This window comes from Dasypus novemcinctus, chromosome Y (assembly GCF_030445035.2).
Source record: "Dasypus novemcinctus isolate mDasNov1 chromosome Y, mDasNov1.1.hap2, whole genome shotgun sequence".
Taxonomy (NCBI): Eukaryota; Metazoa; Chordata; class Mammalia; order Cingulata; family Dasypodidae; genus Dasypus; species Dasypus novemcinctus.
Genome location: NC_092216.1, coordinates 23,878,668 through 23,896,633, shown reverse-complemented (window position 1 = coordinate 23,896,633; position 17,966 = coordinate 23,878,668). Strand labels below are relative to the sequence as shown.

General features: G+C 43.2%; 1 protein-coding gene across 1 annotated transcript; it reads left to right on the top strand.

Annotated features, from left to right (window-relative positions):
• Positions 1-2,110: 2,110 nt before the first annotated feature.
• LOC139438294 (testis-specific Y-encoded protein 2-like) lies at positions 2,111-16,949 on the top strand. The gene is made up of 6 exons (XM_071213411.1): positions 2,111-2,718; positions 3,656-3,733; positions 3,862-3,970; positions 4,069-4,214; positions 4,322-4,404; positions 16,514-16,949. Exons 1-6 carry the CDS (start codon positions 2,164-2,166, stop codon positions 16,947-16,949), a joined length of 1,407 nt encoding a protein of 468 aa, XP_071069512.1. The 5' UTR covers positions 2,111-2,163.
• The last annotated feature ends 1,017 nt before the right edge of the window (positions 16,950-17,966 follow it).

Sequence of the window (17,966 nt, the reverse complement as noted above, 5' to 3'; positions counted from 1 at the left end):
CAATATTCAAAATTGTTCCAAAGTCAGCTCTGACAAACACTTCAAGTGCCAACTTCTAGGATTTGAATAAGTTGTTTTTGAGTTTGTCATTTTTATTTATTTCTATCATCTTTATACAGACAGTAAGAGGAAGGTAAGGAAATGAAAATTACTTGTTTTTCCTCCTTAGATGCAAAATAGGAGCGATTATTCCTTGTAGATTTTATTGAAGTATTTACATTTTTACTTTCATTGCCCACTAGTTAACTAGCTCAAAAGTGATAAAGTGGTTTACATTAACAAACTTTAAAGATGCATACACTACCAAGATTTTAAAAAACTGAAAGGTTATCTATAGCGTGGATAAAGTATATTACACAAATTGCTTCTAGAGAGTATTGAGCCTAAGCCCTAAAGCTCTTCCCAAAGTTTCCTTCTGGTGGCCGTTATGCAGTCTGCCTGGATGAAAATCTGAAGGCAAGCGGAGACAGATAAGCCTCACCAGTCTCAAGGTTCTACGCTGTGCGCCCACACTTGTGGTTCCTATTGGTGCAGCAAAGGCAAACCCTGCATTAAATCTGGCCCTCATGCCTTGGCTGGAAGAGGCCAAGGAGAAAGCTGCTTAAACAGCCAGCCCCCATTGCCACTTTCTTCAATAAAATGATTACTGCAACACAGTGGATATAGCTGGTAGAGCTAAACTGTTGACATTATGATATACACAACACAAAACATCACAAATACAAGTGATACAATACCCTATAGGATCTCACTAGCTATTCCCTTAATAATTACTTTCTCGCACTGACTGCTTTCTCCTTATTTCCTAAATTAATTAATGTAAACCCTTTCTATTGTGTTTTCATATTTCAGAGCATTCAAATGTTTGAATCTCTTAACACAAAGGTGACATCAGATTTCTGTTAACTAATAACTGAATTATTTTGAAATTTTCTTAATTTTTGAATAATCACTTTGATCTTCGAAAACGTTGGTGCATAAGTCTTAAATTGGCTGTCGTAGTATTCAGAAGACCTTAAAATTTTATATTTACAACCACTTCCCCACATACAATCTATTAATATCTTTAAATATTTGCAAAATTAAGAAATCTTGATGGCAGTAACATCAAATTTGAATTCTAGCACTGCTTCTGCTTCACCACATGGAAGGAAATACGTTCACTTGCCGACCACGGGAAGAGAGAGAAATACTCTCTAGGGAGAAAGAAAGTATTTTATTCGTAAGCCTTACAAGATATGTACGGCAAAAGGAAAAATAATAATGGAAAGAGGCTAAGTATGGAAAAGAACAGACGTTCCATAAGAACGACTTCCAAGAAGTTGCGAACCTGTGAGTCCACACACCGTGATGAAGGAGCCCCTCTATCATTCGCTTCATAGTTGGATAGGATCAAGAATGAAGACCCACCTTCCCCTAGGTTAGGAAAGGCTTCTTTTTTTCCTTTTGCTTTTCTTTTTTTCCTTTTGGTTTCCTTGCTATCCTCCCTGCTGTGTTTTCTTCTTATGAGGCAGGCATATGGGCGAGGAGCGATTCAGGTAGGCGGCCTAGCGCCCCCAAAATGAAACTTAGGGGCAGAACAGGGCGCCTTTCCGGGCACCGGTGCTCGGCTGCCAGGGCGCAGTTTTCCCGGCTCCGCTTAGGTTTTGTGGGCGGGATAATCGCTGCGGGCAGCCAGATCCTGTATGGCGGGGTCTGCCTCCATGGCTTAGGAAATTCCGCCCCAGAACCAGCCGGGGTCCCCGCGCGGGCCCTGACCTGACCTTCACTGAGCGCCACGCACGTTCCCCACCAGCCTGCTGGAGGTGAGCAGCGCCCTGCAGACTCGCTCCCTCGAAGGCTGGGCTGCGGGTTGCAGGCGCAGGCTTTGCTCCAGCCCAGTGTGAGGGCGGGGCAGGAGCGGGGAAGGGCAGGAGCGGGAGGGGCCAGGGCTCTGCGCCGCCGGAGGGGTGGGGGGGAGGGAGCGGCGTGGGGCGTGGAAAGCGCGGCTTTCCCCGTCACTGGCCGTCGTGCCGTCACCAAACGCTGCGCATGCGCCCAGGACGTCTCCAACGCCACAGGCTGCCGGGGCCCACCCGCGTAGCTAGGGGGGCGCTGCTGTACCCGCGGGCGTGGCCTGGGGAGAGCGTGTGCGGGGTCTTTCCCTGCACCGGCCCGGGCCACATGGCGAGTGAAGCGGGTCCTGGCGAAGGCCCGGCTCCCCAGGCACGCTCAGAACACCTCGTTGGCCTGGCAAGCGGCCCTCTGGTAGGAGAGTCGCTGGGGCCTGCCGGCGAGCGGTCCCCACAGAGCTGCAGGGCAGGGCCGGAGGCACAGGCCCCAGCTGGAGGGAAGGAGTCGGGGGAGGCCCCGGTATGTGGGGAGGTAGCCTTCCAGGCAACCGAGATCCGGGGAAAGAAAGACGAGGCAGAGGTGGGGAAGGATGTGGTAGTGGAGAATATACTGGAGGTGGCGGTTATAGTAGTAGAGGAGGAGCGAGAGGAGAAACTAGCGGAGAGGCGGAAGCAAAACAGGCAGGCACGGCCAGAACGTGGACCCACCAGTACCCGACCCTCCTTGGAGCAGCTGTTAGCCCTTCAGTTAGATCTGGAGCCAGTGAATGCCGAAGCCAGCAGGGCCTTCTTTCGGCTGAAGCGTACCCTGTGGCAGAGGCGCAAAAAACACATGGACAACAGAAAAGCCGTCATCCAGGGTATTCCTGGTTTCTGGGTCAAAGCCGTATCCTTCCTATTGCTCACACGTGGTGGCCTCCATGGGGTTCACCTAGGGAAATGGTGGTTAGAGAGGGCACTGCCAGTTGGCGAGGGGTTACTCACAGCTGGGGTGGGTACAGTTGGGAACCAACGGGCCCAGGGATGAGACAACGGCCTTTCTTGAACCACACTCACGCAAATCCTAGGCAAAAGGTGCCTGAAACCTTTGGGCTTATGCGTAATGTGGGGAAACTTCGTGGGTGTTTACGTATGTGTGGAGATCTGTATGCAGCATTAAAAACAGCATAAAGAAACTTTCACACACAGCAGGTACGTGTAGCACACTTTTTCGTGGAAAATAACCGACCGGATGTTGTGCAAACTCCCATCCTGTCATGTACGTGCTGTGTTGTCACTGCCACTATTTCCTTGCCAAACGCCACATTTTCCAAACAGTGATTTCCTTTGCGCTACAGCTGCTGTCCCTTGCTTGGCACCATCTTCACTGCATGCGCTGTTCCTCCAAATATATATGCCATCTCCTTGTACTGTGTGATGCCAGCAGAGCTCCAAACATAGCCATGTAGCTCATGTTAAACCAGAGGACATTTTTCAGGTCATAGCCTTATGTGAACATCTCCACTTTCTCACTGAGAGCCCAGAGAACACACATCCAGACCCAAGAAGTATCAGGGCAGAAGAGACAGGAGGGCACATAGGAGAGAGAGGGATCAAGAGCTCCTAAGAAACAAACAGTCCAGACGTGAGTACAGACAGCCACAGAAAACTGAGAGGACCATAGAGCCTAAGCAACCTCTCATGAAGGATGGCGATTGAGAGAGAGCTCTACAATGGCAGATTATCTGGTAGATGTCTGCCTTATGTTGGTTGCTTGCCAGATATGCTTTGCCTGCTTTTAACCCTTTCATTCCTAGCTTTGAAGGCTCCTTGACTCAATGCAGATTCTGAACCATCCCCAGATATCAGCCATGATCACTGACCAAGATGAAGACATGCTTAACTACATGACCAATCTGGAGGTGAGGCAGGGAAGACTGAGGTGCTAGAGCTGGGTGGGGGCCAGCAAGGGGAAATAATTCATCCATGGAAACAGGCAGGGGTCTTCTAGGAAAAGATTGTACATGTCTACTCCATGTCGTCATGGCAGGTGGAAAACAGCCAAGCCAAGAACCACTGCAAGATCACATTTTTCTTTAGGAGAAACCCGTATTTCCAGAATGAAGTAATCGTCAAGGAGTATGACATTAACATCACTGGTAAGAGATGGCTTTCCAGGTGGATCATGGCAAATGGTAGGGGTGGGCCTTAAACCGAAAGGATCCAGTCCCTGGATGACATTTTCCTCTTTCTACAGGATATAGGCCCTCTCATTCCACTCCAGTCCAGTGGTTCTGGGATTATGGACGCCAGGCCTCCCGTCGCAGGCATCACAATGATAACCTTAACTTCTTCAACTGGTTCTCCGACCACAACTTTGCAGTGTATAACAGAATTGCTGAGGTGGGGCAATTCTGGGAATCATCAGAAGTGGCCTTTGTTGGCCTGCCCCTAGCTGCTTGGGAATGAGGTTCTTACCCTGGCCTAACTCTACCTGTTTCCTCTATCAGATCATCAATGAAGACCTGTGGCCCAATGCCCTGCAGTACTACCCAAGGGAGGAAGGGACCAGCACAGAGAACGGAGAGGATGGGTGAGGATAATGGGCAGTGGGGACTGAAATGCAGTGGTCACTTGCTGGGAAATTCATTTCTGTGGTGGAGGAACTGAGGTTAAGAGTAAGACTTTATGCACCCCAGGTCAGGCAGGGAGTTATTGTGAGACAGGAACATTGAAGAACTGTTTCAAAACAGGTTCTGGATGGGGAAGTTTAAGCCTAATAAAGGAGCATGACCAGCCCAGGCCACTCATATGGATGGAAGGCTAAATCATTAGCTCCATTTCCCTGAAACATCATTCCATTGGTTTCATTTCCACAGTCAAACTCCTACGTTTAGGTTTGGCTCACCCTAAGGCTTTATAACCACCTTCTCCAAAAATGACTACGCATCTCTATGGAATTACTCACTAGAGTGTCCCATCACTTTTCTATTCATATAATCAGTCTTTTAATTGTCATATCTGTCTCCTGACCCCTCCCACAGCAATACAGATAATATAGGCAGTGCAGGGATTATATGGAACCATTTTTGAACTCATGGGGGAGAAAGTTTAATAAATCACAAATGATGAAGGATGTCTCCAGTACAGGATCTGTAGGAATTAAATTAATATTGCCCAGAAAAACTACAGCCTTTAATGTGTTTATATGTTGAGAGTTATACCGTATAGGGTTTGACAAACATGTAATGCCACGTGTCTGTCATTGCAGTAACATACAGGATAATTCCAATGCTGTAAAAAGTGTTCCACCTGCTTATCATTCCTTCTCCCTCTAAAACTCTGGTAGTCACTGTCTTTTTATCAATGCTAAAAGTTCCACATGAAAATAACTACATTTGTTACCATGTGAAAATAACTACAATAACAATACATCTACCTAAGTCAATGATTAACTGTTTTGCTTGTAACTATAGATTCTCCCTGCTTGGGGGATGGACTGGCCCACCAACATCATTTTGTTAGTTGTCTGGACAAGTCTGAAGAGCTGGAGAGTAAGTTTTGGCCACTCCTCTCCTGGGATTGAGGGCTCAATTGGCATATGAACAGTTTGAAGATTTACATCTCTAAGACATATATTTGATGGTTGTGAAAATTATAGATGGAGAAGAATCACACATAGGGAATTCCTATATAAGGCCAGCTGAACGGGTGTGCATTTCATGCAGCCGTGTGCTTTGCCTATAGTGGAGAGATGTCCATAGGGCTTTTATTTGAAGTTTTGTTTAGTGTGGTAATTAGTGAATTCCCCCAGAGAATCTGCATTCATTATCTAAATTTTTTCATAAATTAAACATTTTTTCTTTTAAACATAACTCTCCATTGTCTTTTCCCAGCCTTCTACTTTCCGTCTCTGAATTTTTTTAGATTCTTCCTAATGGGTAATCAACAGTATTCATCTTTTTGTGTGTTGTTTAATTCGGTACAAAGTTCTGAAGATTCATTTGTGTCATCATGGCTTAAGAACTTTATTCCTTTTTATTACTGAATAATATTTTATTATTTGCCTATTCCATTCATCTGACACTTGAGTTTTCCACCATGACATAATGTCTGGGATGAGCTCTCTGCTCATTTTGAAGTCTTTTGGGCATAAAAAAATATTTAATGCTCCCTCATTTTGGTCATGGTCTATTTCCACAAGCATATTTGTTTGTTGGGTGTTTTGGTCATAAACTCTCAGTGCCAATAAGGCTCATCCCTGGGAGTCATAACATTTCCCTTTTAGTTGCATTCAAATATTTATCTATATGTACTTGTGTGTTAATAACATTCACAGTGTTATGCTATCATCATCACAATCCATTAGCAAAATGTTCCATCCTTCCAAATAGGATGAAAGATATCTTAAATTTTAGTTCATCATTGAAGAAAACATTCACCAAAGAATTTTTGAATGTAAGAACCCTTTGCAATGATTACCAGCCATCTTGTCAGGACCAGTCTTCAAAGTTAGAGTTCTGGGACTTGATGTGAAATGTATTCACAGGAGCTTTGGGAAAAGGAAACTTGCATGTGGAAGGTTCAGATTTTCCTGGGTTTCTGAATCTGGTGAGTACAGAAAATCAGAACTGCAAGAAGGAAACATTTCTCATAATTAAAAGTGCAGGTGATTGCATTCCTTTCTTTGAATTTCATTTTTAGTGCAACATGGATATAGTCGGAGGCAATGAGAGCTAAATGTTCATGCTGGTGATAAACAAGTGTCAGACTACCCATGTACACTCCTTCCATGATGACCCTAAATGTAATCACTTTGTTTTTAGCCCTCTTTTAACAACCCTAAATCTTTTGTCCAAAATCAGCACTGGATGAGTCTATCACATATGGCTTTGCATTTTCCCACAAACCTTCAATTCTTTCCCCTTCCAGTCACAGTAGCCTTTCACTTTATAGTTGTTCCACAGCAAGCCTTGAGAAATAACTCTTTGGGAGCTCATGACTGACAGGTTAAATCTGTATGCTTAGACTTCTCTCCCAGAAACTAAGAATAACCTGATCTTTGAACTGCTTGACACTTTTATATCAGTTGACCCCATATGTAATGACTGTAAAGATGTGACGTCAGCCCTACTGACAAACTTGTAAATGCTCATTTTGTGTAATTATTCTGAAAGTGAAACTTCTGCCCTGTTGAGAAATATTGTCAGTGTCCAGTCCTCGATTATCTGTCCAGAGCACTACATTTTTAAATCATGCTTTCCATACATATGCCCTCCCTTTCTGCATATAAACATAGTATAAAAGCACCCTCTTGCTTTGTGGGAAGAGTGCCATGTTGTCCACACAAAGTGCCATGCTGTCCATCCCCCACCAGAAAGGATTTAGGCCACGACCATATATTATCCTAGAAGATATATCTAGGACCATTGAGGGTGAGGCCCCTTGTAACCCCCTTATTTACTGCTCTTCATCAGCCAGGCTGGACTTCTCCAAGTCCTTCCTTCATCTAATGTATCCTCACTTTGAGGAAATCTTTCATTTTACATGGCTCCGTACCATACTTAGAAAATGACAGGCACAAATGTGTCACAAAATGAGCAACACATCAGCTCTATCAAGGATGAAGATTGGATAGTGTTCAGGAATCCTCCCCCCTTCTTTGCAATACGCATTAGCCATCACTTCATTTGTGGATTTGAAACTCTATGGCAGTTTTTCTCCTTCAGGAGGAAAGGCAGCTAAGGCTTTAGAGATGAAGTTTTGTCCTGGTCTGACTGCTGATGACACAATCACCCCATAACTGGATTGAAGCAGACCTCCCCACCTCCACGAGTGAAACTTGAAGGGAATCCTTGCAGCTCCTGCATGCCAGTTCCTAGGACTTCTGGGTATTGGCAAAGGGAACTATATTCCAGTAATCCTTCAGCTGGGTATAAAGCTTCTTTTAGTCTGGCCAAGGATTTAAGAAAAGGAGAGGTTGGGCCTGGATCCTCTGACTGCTTAAAATCTCCTGCCAGCTATTTGATGCATGGCTAGATCTGCCCTGGTGGTAAGTGAGGGAAATACTGCCTGGATCCAGGTAAGGAATCTCTCCAGTTTGGATTGTTTCCTTGAGGGCCATTGGCTGTTGAGAGCTTATTGATTCCTTCCTGGATCACAAAATTTAGACTTGGGTAGAATCCAGCTTCCTATGCAGCACTTTACCATTAGCCCCAAAGTTTTATCTTTGTCAAAGGAAGTACCTACTTATTCTTTTTGTAAAATCTGCACCCCATGGTCCTCTGAAATCACAGGTCACTGTTCTGTTTTGAGCATTAGGTCTCAATCTCTCTGAGTCATTTCCCCTCATGACAGGATATTTTGTTATTCTCCTTTTAAAGTTCCCGTGATCAGTTCTACTTGTATTTCTCTCTTTACAAGTGTGAGTTTTTAATCTCCTTTCCTGGTAATATGCATAGCTTTTTCTCTGACGTCTTTCATTGTTGCCTATCTAGATTTGTACACTGTTATTTCCATAACTGTCTCTGTCTACATGGTTAAGTTCAAGCTATCTCTGTCTGTCCATTACTGTTTTGTGACTCTTTCTGTGTCTTCAGCAGACCATTTTTGCTTTTTTTTCTGGAACTATCTCTTTTCTCTCCTTTTACCGAAATCTTTTCATGGGATTTTTTATTCAACACTCTGGAAGCTATAAGAAATACTTTAGTGTGGGTATGGCTACTAAAGACAGAATTTCAAACTGATTAATAGCAGAGTACTTCCTGGAAATCGTTGAGATAACCAATTTCTCCTACCCTCTTAGGATGTGAGAAAAGAGAGTGGCTTTTGGAAGAATGAATAAATGTTTTTATTGTTATTCAAGGAAAGAATTTGAAGGCTGTATCTAATAGCAAGGTTCCCCTGAGGGGCCACTTTTATAGTGGACCATAAGTAGGTTCTTTTCTCTCTCTCTCTCCCTTTATTTTAAATATTATATTCAAAAAATATGAGGTCCCCACATATGCCCCGCCTGCCTCACCCCACTCCTCCCAAATCAACAACTTCTTACATCATCATGGGACATTCATTGCATTTGGTGAATACATTTTGGAGCACTGCTGCACCAAATGGATAATGGTTTACATTGCACGTTCTTAAGTGTTTTGTAATACCCAAAGCAGAAATAAAGCAATTCATTGGAATTGCTCCCTGAAGATATTTGACTTATTCCTTTAATAAACTATCCTCAATTTCCTTATGATTCTCTGTGACATCCTGTGCAAATAACAGAGGAAAGAGAAAGTGAATAAGGATATACAGAGAAAGGGCAATGAAAGAGGGCATAAGACCTCACCTAAAGCATCAGGTAGCATCAAATGAACACACGGTCTTTTTAATGAAGAATAATATTGTTTAGGTTTTCTGTTTTTTTCCTTCAAATTCTACTCAGTTTATTCATTTTTTAAAAAAATATTACATTCAAAAAAGATGAAGTCCCCATTCACCCCCACTGCCCCCACCCCACCACTCCCCCACAGTAACACTCTCCCCCATCATCATGACAGATCCATTGCATCTGGTGAGTACATCTCTGGGCATCGCTGCACCCCATGGCCTGTGGTCCACACCATAACCCACATTCTCCCATGTTCCAACCAGTGGGCCATAGAAGGACATACAATGTCCGGCAGTTGTCCCTGGGGCACCACCCAGGACAACTCCAAGTCCCAAAAATGCTTCCACATCTCATCTCTTCCTCCCATTCCCCGCACCCAGCAAGCCACCATGGCCACTTTTCCCATACCAATGCCACATTTTCTCGATTATTAACCACAATAGTTCATGAATAGGATATCATTAAGTCCACTCTAATCCTTACTGTATTCCTCCTTCCTGTGGACCTTGGCTTGGTTGACTCGATTCCACAGCTATGTCAAGAGGGGGTTTAGATTCCACATGGATATTGGATGCAATTCTCCTGCTTTCAGTTGTAGGCACTCTAGGCTCCATGGTGTGGTGGTTGACGTTCTTCAACTCCATGTTAGCTGAGTGGAGTAAGTCCAATAAATCAGAGTGTAGTAGCCGAAGTCCGTTGAGGCTCAGGGCCTGGCTATCATATTGTCAGTCCAGAGATTCAATTCCCCTAGATATATCTTAAGCCCCAGCACCAACTACAATTCCAGAAAAGTAGCATGAAAGGGTTGTGAAAATAGATCCCATCTGAATCCAGCTCCATCATGCAGAAACACCAGCTTCTAAGAAGGGCCAACTGACATGGCAGTGAACCCCATCTGACATGACCAAAGAACCTGTGAGTCTCTTTAGCCCTCAAAAGGAATACCTGAGGTTGTATCTACTTTATCTGTCTCTGAGACTCTGCTCAGGTGTGCATAAAGGCAATCCTTCTGACAACCTCCAGACTCTTTTTTAGAGACTCATAGCCATATGAACTCATTTGTCCTTTCCATTTCCCCCTTACTTTGGGTCAAACAGCATTTTAAAATCCTGTTATTATATGTAGACAGGCATATTGTGCTGATCCACGTTGAACCTTTACTTCAAGGTCATTTTCTGGTTACATCGTCAGGTGGTTCTTGGTAGTGATCCCTTGGTGCCAGGGAGGCTCATTCCTGGTTGTCATGTCCCACGCTGGGGGGAAGGCATTGCATTTACATGCTGAGTTTGGCTTTGAGACTGGCCATATTTGAGTAACACGGAGGCTGTCAGGAGGGAACTCTTAGGCACAGTGCTGCTGTAGGCCTTGTTCTTATTTCAGGCATATAGGCTCACAAGCATAGTCATTAGTGTCAGGGGCTCACTGTTGGAACCTCATTCCTTCCTGGTCCTTACGGTTGCACCTGGGGACTGCTGCTGCTCCTCTAGGGACCATGACAGAGCCCTCCCCACCACCAGCCAGTAACCCAGTACCCCGCCCCAGCTGTTGTTTTTAATTGTTTCCACTATGAATATATCCAAACATTTCCATGCACCCTGGACACATGCCCTGTATAACTCCCTGTCAACCATATATCGCCTATCAATAATATCCCATACCAGTATTCTTCCGCTGCCATTGTTGAACCACTCTGTGATCCAAAAATTCCTGAAAAGTGAAGCCCAATATAATGTCAGGTTCCCTTACTAGTAAAATGGAATATAGCGATGAGTTTAAAGGTTAGATATAGAATACATATTGATTTGGAAAAATTCTACATGCTATCTTTCTCTTTTCTTTTTTCCTAATTATTGAGCTTCTCTTGAAAGAGCCCTGGATCACAGTAATTCATATATACAATATACAGTACTCCCACACATCCACCATAAAACCTTTTCCCTTCCACAGCGATAATCTTTTAACTTATTCATATCGTATTTACTGAAACTGATGTACAGACTCCAAGACAATAGCTTTCAAACAAGGTGACGTGTGTTTACATTTTGGTCCATACTTTAGGCTATACAGTTTTCTAAATGTTTAAGTTATCCTATGTTTTACATTATGGTTTACATTATTAGTCTGTCGTCCCCTATATGTTTTTGGGGTAATATTACATATTTTATATTCATCCTTGTGTACTCTTGTGAAACACTACTTTTGCCCTCATATTTACTTTGGTTCCATCTATTCAATATCTATTTCAGAGCATCAGTATGAGATCTGGGAGGATGGATATTAGAGTTATGTAAGTTGTGTAGAGTTATAGCAGTAAGTCTAGTATGTATAATGAGGTAGTCGACTCAATATCGGAGGAATATGGTATGAATTAAAAAGGTAGTATTTTCATGAGAGAGGGAAAGAGAAAAGAAAGGCAATAGTTTCAAGAGTGGATAACAGACAGAAAACAAAACAAAGGTATTAGAAATTAAGAGTTAGACAATTTGGGGATTAAAGAAAGGGAGGTGGAATATAGGAGAGATGGTAGATGATGGAGGATATCAAGATGTGGGGGAGAGGGATAGTGTAGGTAGCCAAAATCAATTCACACAGAAATGAGGCAAGGTAGGATGAGGAAACCCAGCAAATGTGAGGTGTTCCCTGCAGCACTTATTGTATATTAAGATAAAATAAAATAAGAAGAAAATAGGGACAAGAGAGAAAAAAAAAGAGAGAGGAAAGAAAGAAAGAAAATGGGGGTGGGCTAATGGAGGGGAACAAGTAAGGAAAAGAAAAAAAGATATAGAACAACCACAACAGTAACAACAAAACCCCCCCTAAGTAACTGAGGAAAAAAAATGCCTTTGGGGGATATGATGGGAGAAAAGACTAGGAGATAATGCAATGTTAGCAATCAGGACAATAAAAAATAAAATATAAAATTAAAATTAAAAAAAAAAACAAAAAAGAAAGGAAGAACACAAACGTTGAGGGCTAGGACATTCAAGGACCTCTGATGGACCTCAGGGCGTGATGGATTCAGGGATGGAAAGTCTGTGATATTGTAGACTCAAGAGGTGTGAGTCTCTGGGGTGTGGGCCACCGGCTTTAGGGGACACAGACCTTGCAACCTTGAATCCAGTTAACAGGGAGCCTGAGAGCACTGCAGTGCAACACAGCCTTCAGGGATCCGCGCAGCTGGGTGCCTGCCCTATAGGGGCGGGGGGTCACATTCACAAACTCTGACCTATGTATCAGAAACCCGCAATTCCCCCTCTCACTCGAGTCTTTGCTGTCGCTGTATCACCAATTAGACTTCAGGACACCTCCCACCCTGCAAGCCCCTGAAACAGCTAGTTGGGGGCACCTCTACACTGCAGCCAATTTAATGACACTGCAGATCAGTAACCAGGCCCAGGAGGTGGGCTCCAGCCGGAAACATGAATATCAGATTCCAAAACTGAAATTCCCACGCTTCACAAATTATTCCCCTAATCGGTTTCCAGATGCCTCCCACCCTGCCAGTCCCTGAAACAGCTTCCTGGTGATGTCTCTTTATTGCGAGCAATTTAAGTCCACTGCAGATCGGCAGCCAGCCTTGGGGGCAGGGCTCTAGCCTGAAGCGCTATTATTTGTGTCTGCAATCAAAAATTTCCCGCTTCGCAATAAAACTCCCGTTTGTCTCCCCAATTCGATCTGCAAAGGCCTCCTGCCCTGTTAGCTCCCCAATAGCCCACTCAGGGCTTATGAATTCCCCAGTACCGCAGAGCCTCCAGGAATCATGCCGCAGCACCAGTGCGGCGGCTCTGCCCACCCCAGGAGGGAGTGTCCCGCGAACAGCCCCCACCTCCATGTAATAGAGCCTCAATTTTATGTTATACACGAATTTTCTCTGTTACCTTCCCACCAAATCGATGTCCAGACACCTCCTGCCCTGCAAAATCCCAAAACAGCCTGGTCCCGAATAATTTCCAATGCAGCCCAGCTGCTTCTTTGCAGGAGAGATTATCAGGTGCGCTCACTCAGCCACCATCTTGCCCCGCCCTGAATAATATTGTTAAGGAACTTCTTTACCAAAGAACACTTCATATTACAGTTTAAACATACTGCAATGGAACACTCTAGAAGGAAAAATAATGAAAAAAAAAAAAAGAAAAGTGTTTAATTTACAATGCTAAATTAAAAAGGTAAAAGGAAAAGGAGTGAAGAGGCATGAGGAATTTTATCTCAGACTGTTATTAGTTTTAATGCCCGTTCTTTAAAAAAAATATTGCAGGAACACACTTATCTGTTTTGAGTGCTCCATATAGTAGAATCAATTATGTTTATAATGTGCTAAATCACCACCATTCATTATAAAGTTTTTCATAAGCCTTAACAGAAATGGTGTCTTTATTAAACATAACTCAACATTCTTTCTTTTCCCAGCCCACTGTACCTTCTAATCTGTGTTCCATCTCCAAGAATTTATTTATTTGTTTCTTCATAAAGGGTAATCAAACAGTATTCATCTTTTTGTGTATTGTGTTTCATTCCTTCTTACATCCGAATAATATTCCATCATATGTATGTACCACATTTTGCTTATCCATTTACCTGTTGATGAACACCTGCATTGTTTCCAACTTTTACAATGGTGAATAATGCCAATATCTTCCTGCAATATTTTACAGAATAGTACACACGTTCATATGCCTTAGAGGCATGCCCTAGGTGCACCCTGCCAAACTTCTGCCATCAGTGACACTGTGCATCAGGGATGCCCTCTTCCAGATTTGTGACCTTCTGTAATCCAAAACCTCACCAAAAATAAAGCCAAGAAAATAAAAATAAGATAATAAAATAATAAATAATAAATAAAATATAAAAATAATGTTTTTCATTGTCTTTTGTCATCATAAGATTAAATTACATTTTTATATTTTGTGTGTACAATAAAATATATTTATATGTGATTATTTTTATGCATTTATGTAAGAGATATGAAGTAGATATACATAAGACTACATGAATATAGAGCATGAACTGATTCTTGGTCCCTTTCATTCTTTCTTCAGTTTTCTTGGACTCATGATTTATTTTGGAGACTGTTTAATGTATTTGATTTCTTGTTCCAATGTTGTACTTTCCCTGTTGTTTCATTTTATTCCTTTGAATGAGCCATTTTCCTAATAATTTATATGCCTTCTTGTATTTTGCTGAAGCCAGGGAATTTGAATATTGTGATGTGCTCACCTGAAACTCAGATCCTCCATTTTTTCCATGTTTTTACTGTAAATTTCCTATGTTGAGATTCCTCTTTTCAGCCTCTTTTCAACAGTTAGCATCTTCAGAGCTCTTTCTGATCGTGTGTGTTCTGGGTATGTGCAGCAGATTTCAAGAATTGCCAAGCATATTATCTGTTTCCCCTTTGGAAAAGGAGTTTCTCTCTGCTTTGTCTCAACCATAGTTTTCACTCCAGACTGCTTCAGTCTGTTTGGCTTCTGTCCATTTCTCTGTGCCACCTTTCCACACTCCTTTCCTGCCCTAGGCAAATTCTAGATAGGTGACTGAAATGTGTACACAGAGTCAAAATCCAATCAAAAGACTGGGACTGGCACCAGATATACAAAGACAGAAATTTATTAGCTATAGTTTTTTTGCAGAAGCAGAGAGTTTCAATAATTGCATGTGAAGTCCAGGGTGCATTAATAATTTTGAGAAGGAAAAATTTATTAATGACTGGTTGACTCAGGAACTCTTGTTGAAAACCTCCAATCCCCAGATAAGAGTTTTGGGTTCTTTTATACAGAGGAAGAGCCAAATGGTGCTTTGTTGGAGTGCTCCATAAGCTTGATTTAACTCATATTTTGCACATTTCAGGTAGGCTTGAATTAACATATTTAGTTTGTATCCTCCCTGAATAGTCAAAGTCTATAGAGCATATATTGTTTAATTGGCTTTCCAGGACTGGAGTGGTTGGCCTGGTTAGGAAAGGTGGGGCTGCAGTTTATATTGTCTGATTCCCACAGCCCAGGTTATTTATGAAGAGATGCACAGCCCGCACCCTTAGCCCATATCAGCACCAGGAAATTGCACTTGAGCATGTGAGTCACCAAGCATTTGTCAACACATATGCTGCACTGAGCCCATGAAGAGTCAAGGGCCAGGACAAGGAAATGATTCCAACAGCTTTCTTAGAAATTTTAGGTTTTCTTCCTTCAGCATATTCTGGGTTGTTGTCTACCCACATTCATTTCCAGAGTCTTGGAAAAGTTGCTTCTGATATATTGTACCTTTCTCTTTTTCTAAGCAGGGTCACTCACTTACGGATATCTTCCTCTAACCTTCTGCTGTATGGTGTTCTTGTTTGACTTCCTTTTGAAATGTCTATCTCTTTATTGAATTATTTCTTTTTTCCATTTGTTCTTTTCCTTTAGTTCTTTGTCAAAGCTTTCCTTCAGGTCATTGAGCATATTTGTGAAAGTTGACTTAACATATTTGATTAGTCATTGCAATGTCTGGGCTACTTAAATGCAGCTTTTGGTCACTTGATTTTTTTCACTCTTTGGGACATTCCTATTTATTTGAATTTCTTGTGATTTAATGTTTAAATATGATTTTTCAATATGATATATTAAATTGGAAGTCTGGTTCTCCCCTTTCCCAAGTCTTACCTTTTTCATTATTTTAAAGATGGTGGTGGTTTATTTTTTAGCCATTGTCCACAATACTTTGCAAACATAGTATTCTTTGTCATGTATCACTACCAAAAAAACTCTTATTTTTGCTTGATTTCATTTTGCTGATGACAGAGATTTCCTGAAACCCAGGAGTTTTAAAAAAAAAAGCAAAACTCTCCCATTCTTTCCAAACTGGCTCTGTGCTGAGGTTCTCTTCAGCATTTAATCAAACTAGAATGGACTCTAGTGTGGGAGGAAGGGTGCCCGGCTTGCCACAGTAGCAAACAGTGCGGCAAGAGGTGATACCGCCTCTGCCCACTGGGCCTAGATAAGGTGACTACGCCTGACTAGGCCTTTGCTGCTAGCGGCTGGCTGGCGCCGCCCTCCCCCTTTCTATCTCCCGCCTAGCCCAACATCCGGCCAGCTCTCACTCCCCCTTTCCCCTCCCCTATTCCAAACCTCTCAGCCAGCCCTCGCTATCTTTTCCGCCAGTCCCGCCCATGTTGCCGGCATACAGTCTGCCCTCTTCCCCGGTGACTGCTTACCTCGGGGCTGTCCATCAGCTTCAGCCTGTCCACTACTACCCCGTAGCTAGCCCTCCCTATATCTTACTCCTCCCCCTACCCAACCCTATATAACCAAGTGTACTTCTGTAATAAAGCGGACCTGTTCTTGCGCTCAAGCGGTCTCCGTGGTTTTTTCCCCAACCGCGCGTCCCCCACGCCTGGAGAACCGGTGCTCCCCTCGGGAGTACCCCCCACCAGCGGTTCGGCAGGAGCGAGCCCCCCCCGACTCTTGGGCCTGAGCGAGGCTAAGCCCTCCAGCCCGACGGCATTTGGCGCCCAACGTGGGGCTGCTCCTCCCCCGGCCCCTCTCTGCTGCTGCTGCTGCTGTGATCTAGATGGCTCATCCTTTTCTCCAGGTAGGGACCCCTCGCCGTCGTCCCACTCCTATCCCGACACGGGCGCCTCTTTATCAATGCATCAGGCGCCACAAGTCAGGGCCCTCGCTGCCCTGCTCGATACCAATGGAGTCCGCATTTCCCTGCAGCAGCTCCAAAAATACTGGGATCTCTTGCTCCCTTTTAATCCGTGGCTCGCCACATGTCAACTCTGGTAGACCGGACACCCATGAACCCCAGCAAGCTTTTCCCCGTCTCCTTCTCTCACCTCTCTGCGTGTTGTTCCTGGCTCTCCTCTTCGGCAGTTCCCGCCCTCTATTCACTTTCGTCCTTTTCCTCGCATTTCTATTCGCTCTCCCCCTCCCCTTTCTACTCTTCTAAATGGGAGTCTCTTTCTCCAGCCAGCAGGCCCCGCAAGTTCGGGCACTTGCTGGCCTACTAGCCTGACACCAATGTAAAGTTTCAGGCAGCAGCTCCAGGCTTACTAGGATCTACTAGTCCCCTTCAACCCCTGGCTTTCACTGCCAATCTCTCGGACCCTGATACCTATCTGAAATCGGCCCCGCCTATCAACAAGGCCAGCCACAAGCCCAAAAATCCACACAAGCTTATAAGGCAATCAACTCTGTTCCAACAAACGCCTGCCCACCCTTTTCACAACTCCTCAGGCTCCCTACTATCTACATGGCAATGTAGCTATGAGAGAAAAACATGGCAACATTTATGTTCTGTTTTATTTCCATGCTAATTCTAATTGGACTTCTTTAACCAAAATATTAAAATTAGTACAAAATTTTTATTAAGGTTTAAAAAAGAATTTTCAGTTTTAAATCAATAGTTTACTCTTGAACTTCAAGTCTCAGTATAGTCTTACAGTAATTATCCAAAAATGTGTGCTAATAGTCTGCCTAACTGCTGCTCGGGTTATTTTAGCTGATTGCTGATAACTGATAGGAATGTTTCTGAGCACAGGCTTTCGTGTTGCAGGCAGCATAGATTCCAGAGAAAATTTTGAAAGGTACAATCTAAAATGTGCTATATAACAGAGGATTTAAAAGCAGCTATACTAAGAAACTAAAAATTATGAGTTAATTGTAAACTGTATGTTTCTGTTACTGTGTTGTGATTGTTCTGTGTTTGTCTGTTCGTTCAATGTCAGTGTATATTTTGATACCTCCGGGTGGTAAATATAAATTAATAAAAATTTATAAAAGAGCTCTATACAAATGGCCAAA

Coding starts and splice junctions, on each gene's coding strand:
- LOC139438294 (XM_071213411.1), top strand. CDS start 2,164: ATGGCGAGTGAAGCGGGTCCTGGCGAAGGCCCGGCTCCCCAGGCACGC. Junction 3,971..4,068: donor GTATGACATTAACATCACTG/GTAAGAGATGGC, acceptor CTCTTTCTACAG/GATATAGGCCCTCTCATTCC. Junction 4,215..4,321: donor TGTATAACAGAATTGCTGAG/GTGGGGCAATTC, acceptor TTCCTCTATCAG/ATCATCAATGAAGACCTGTG.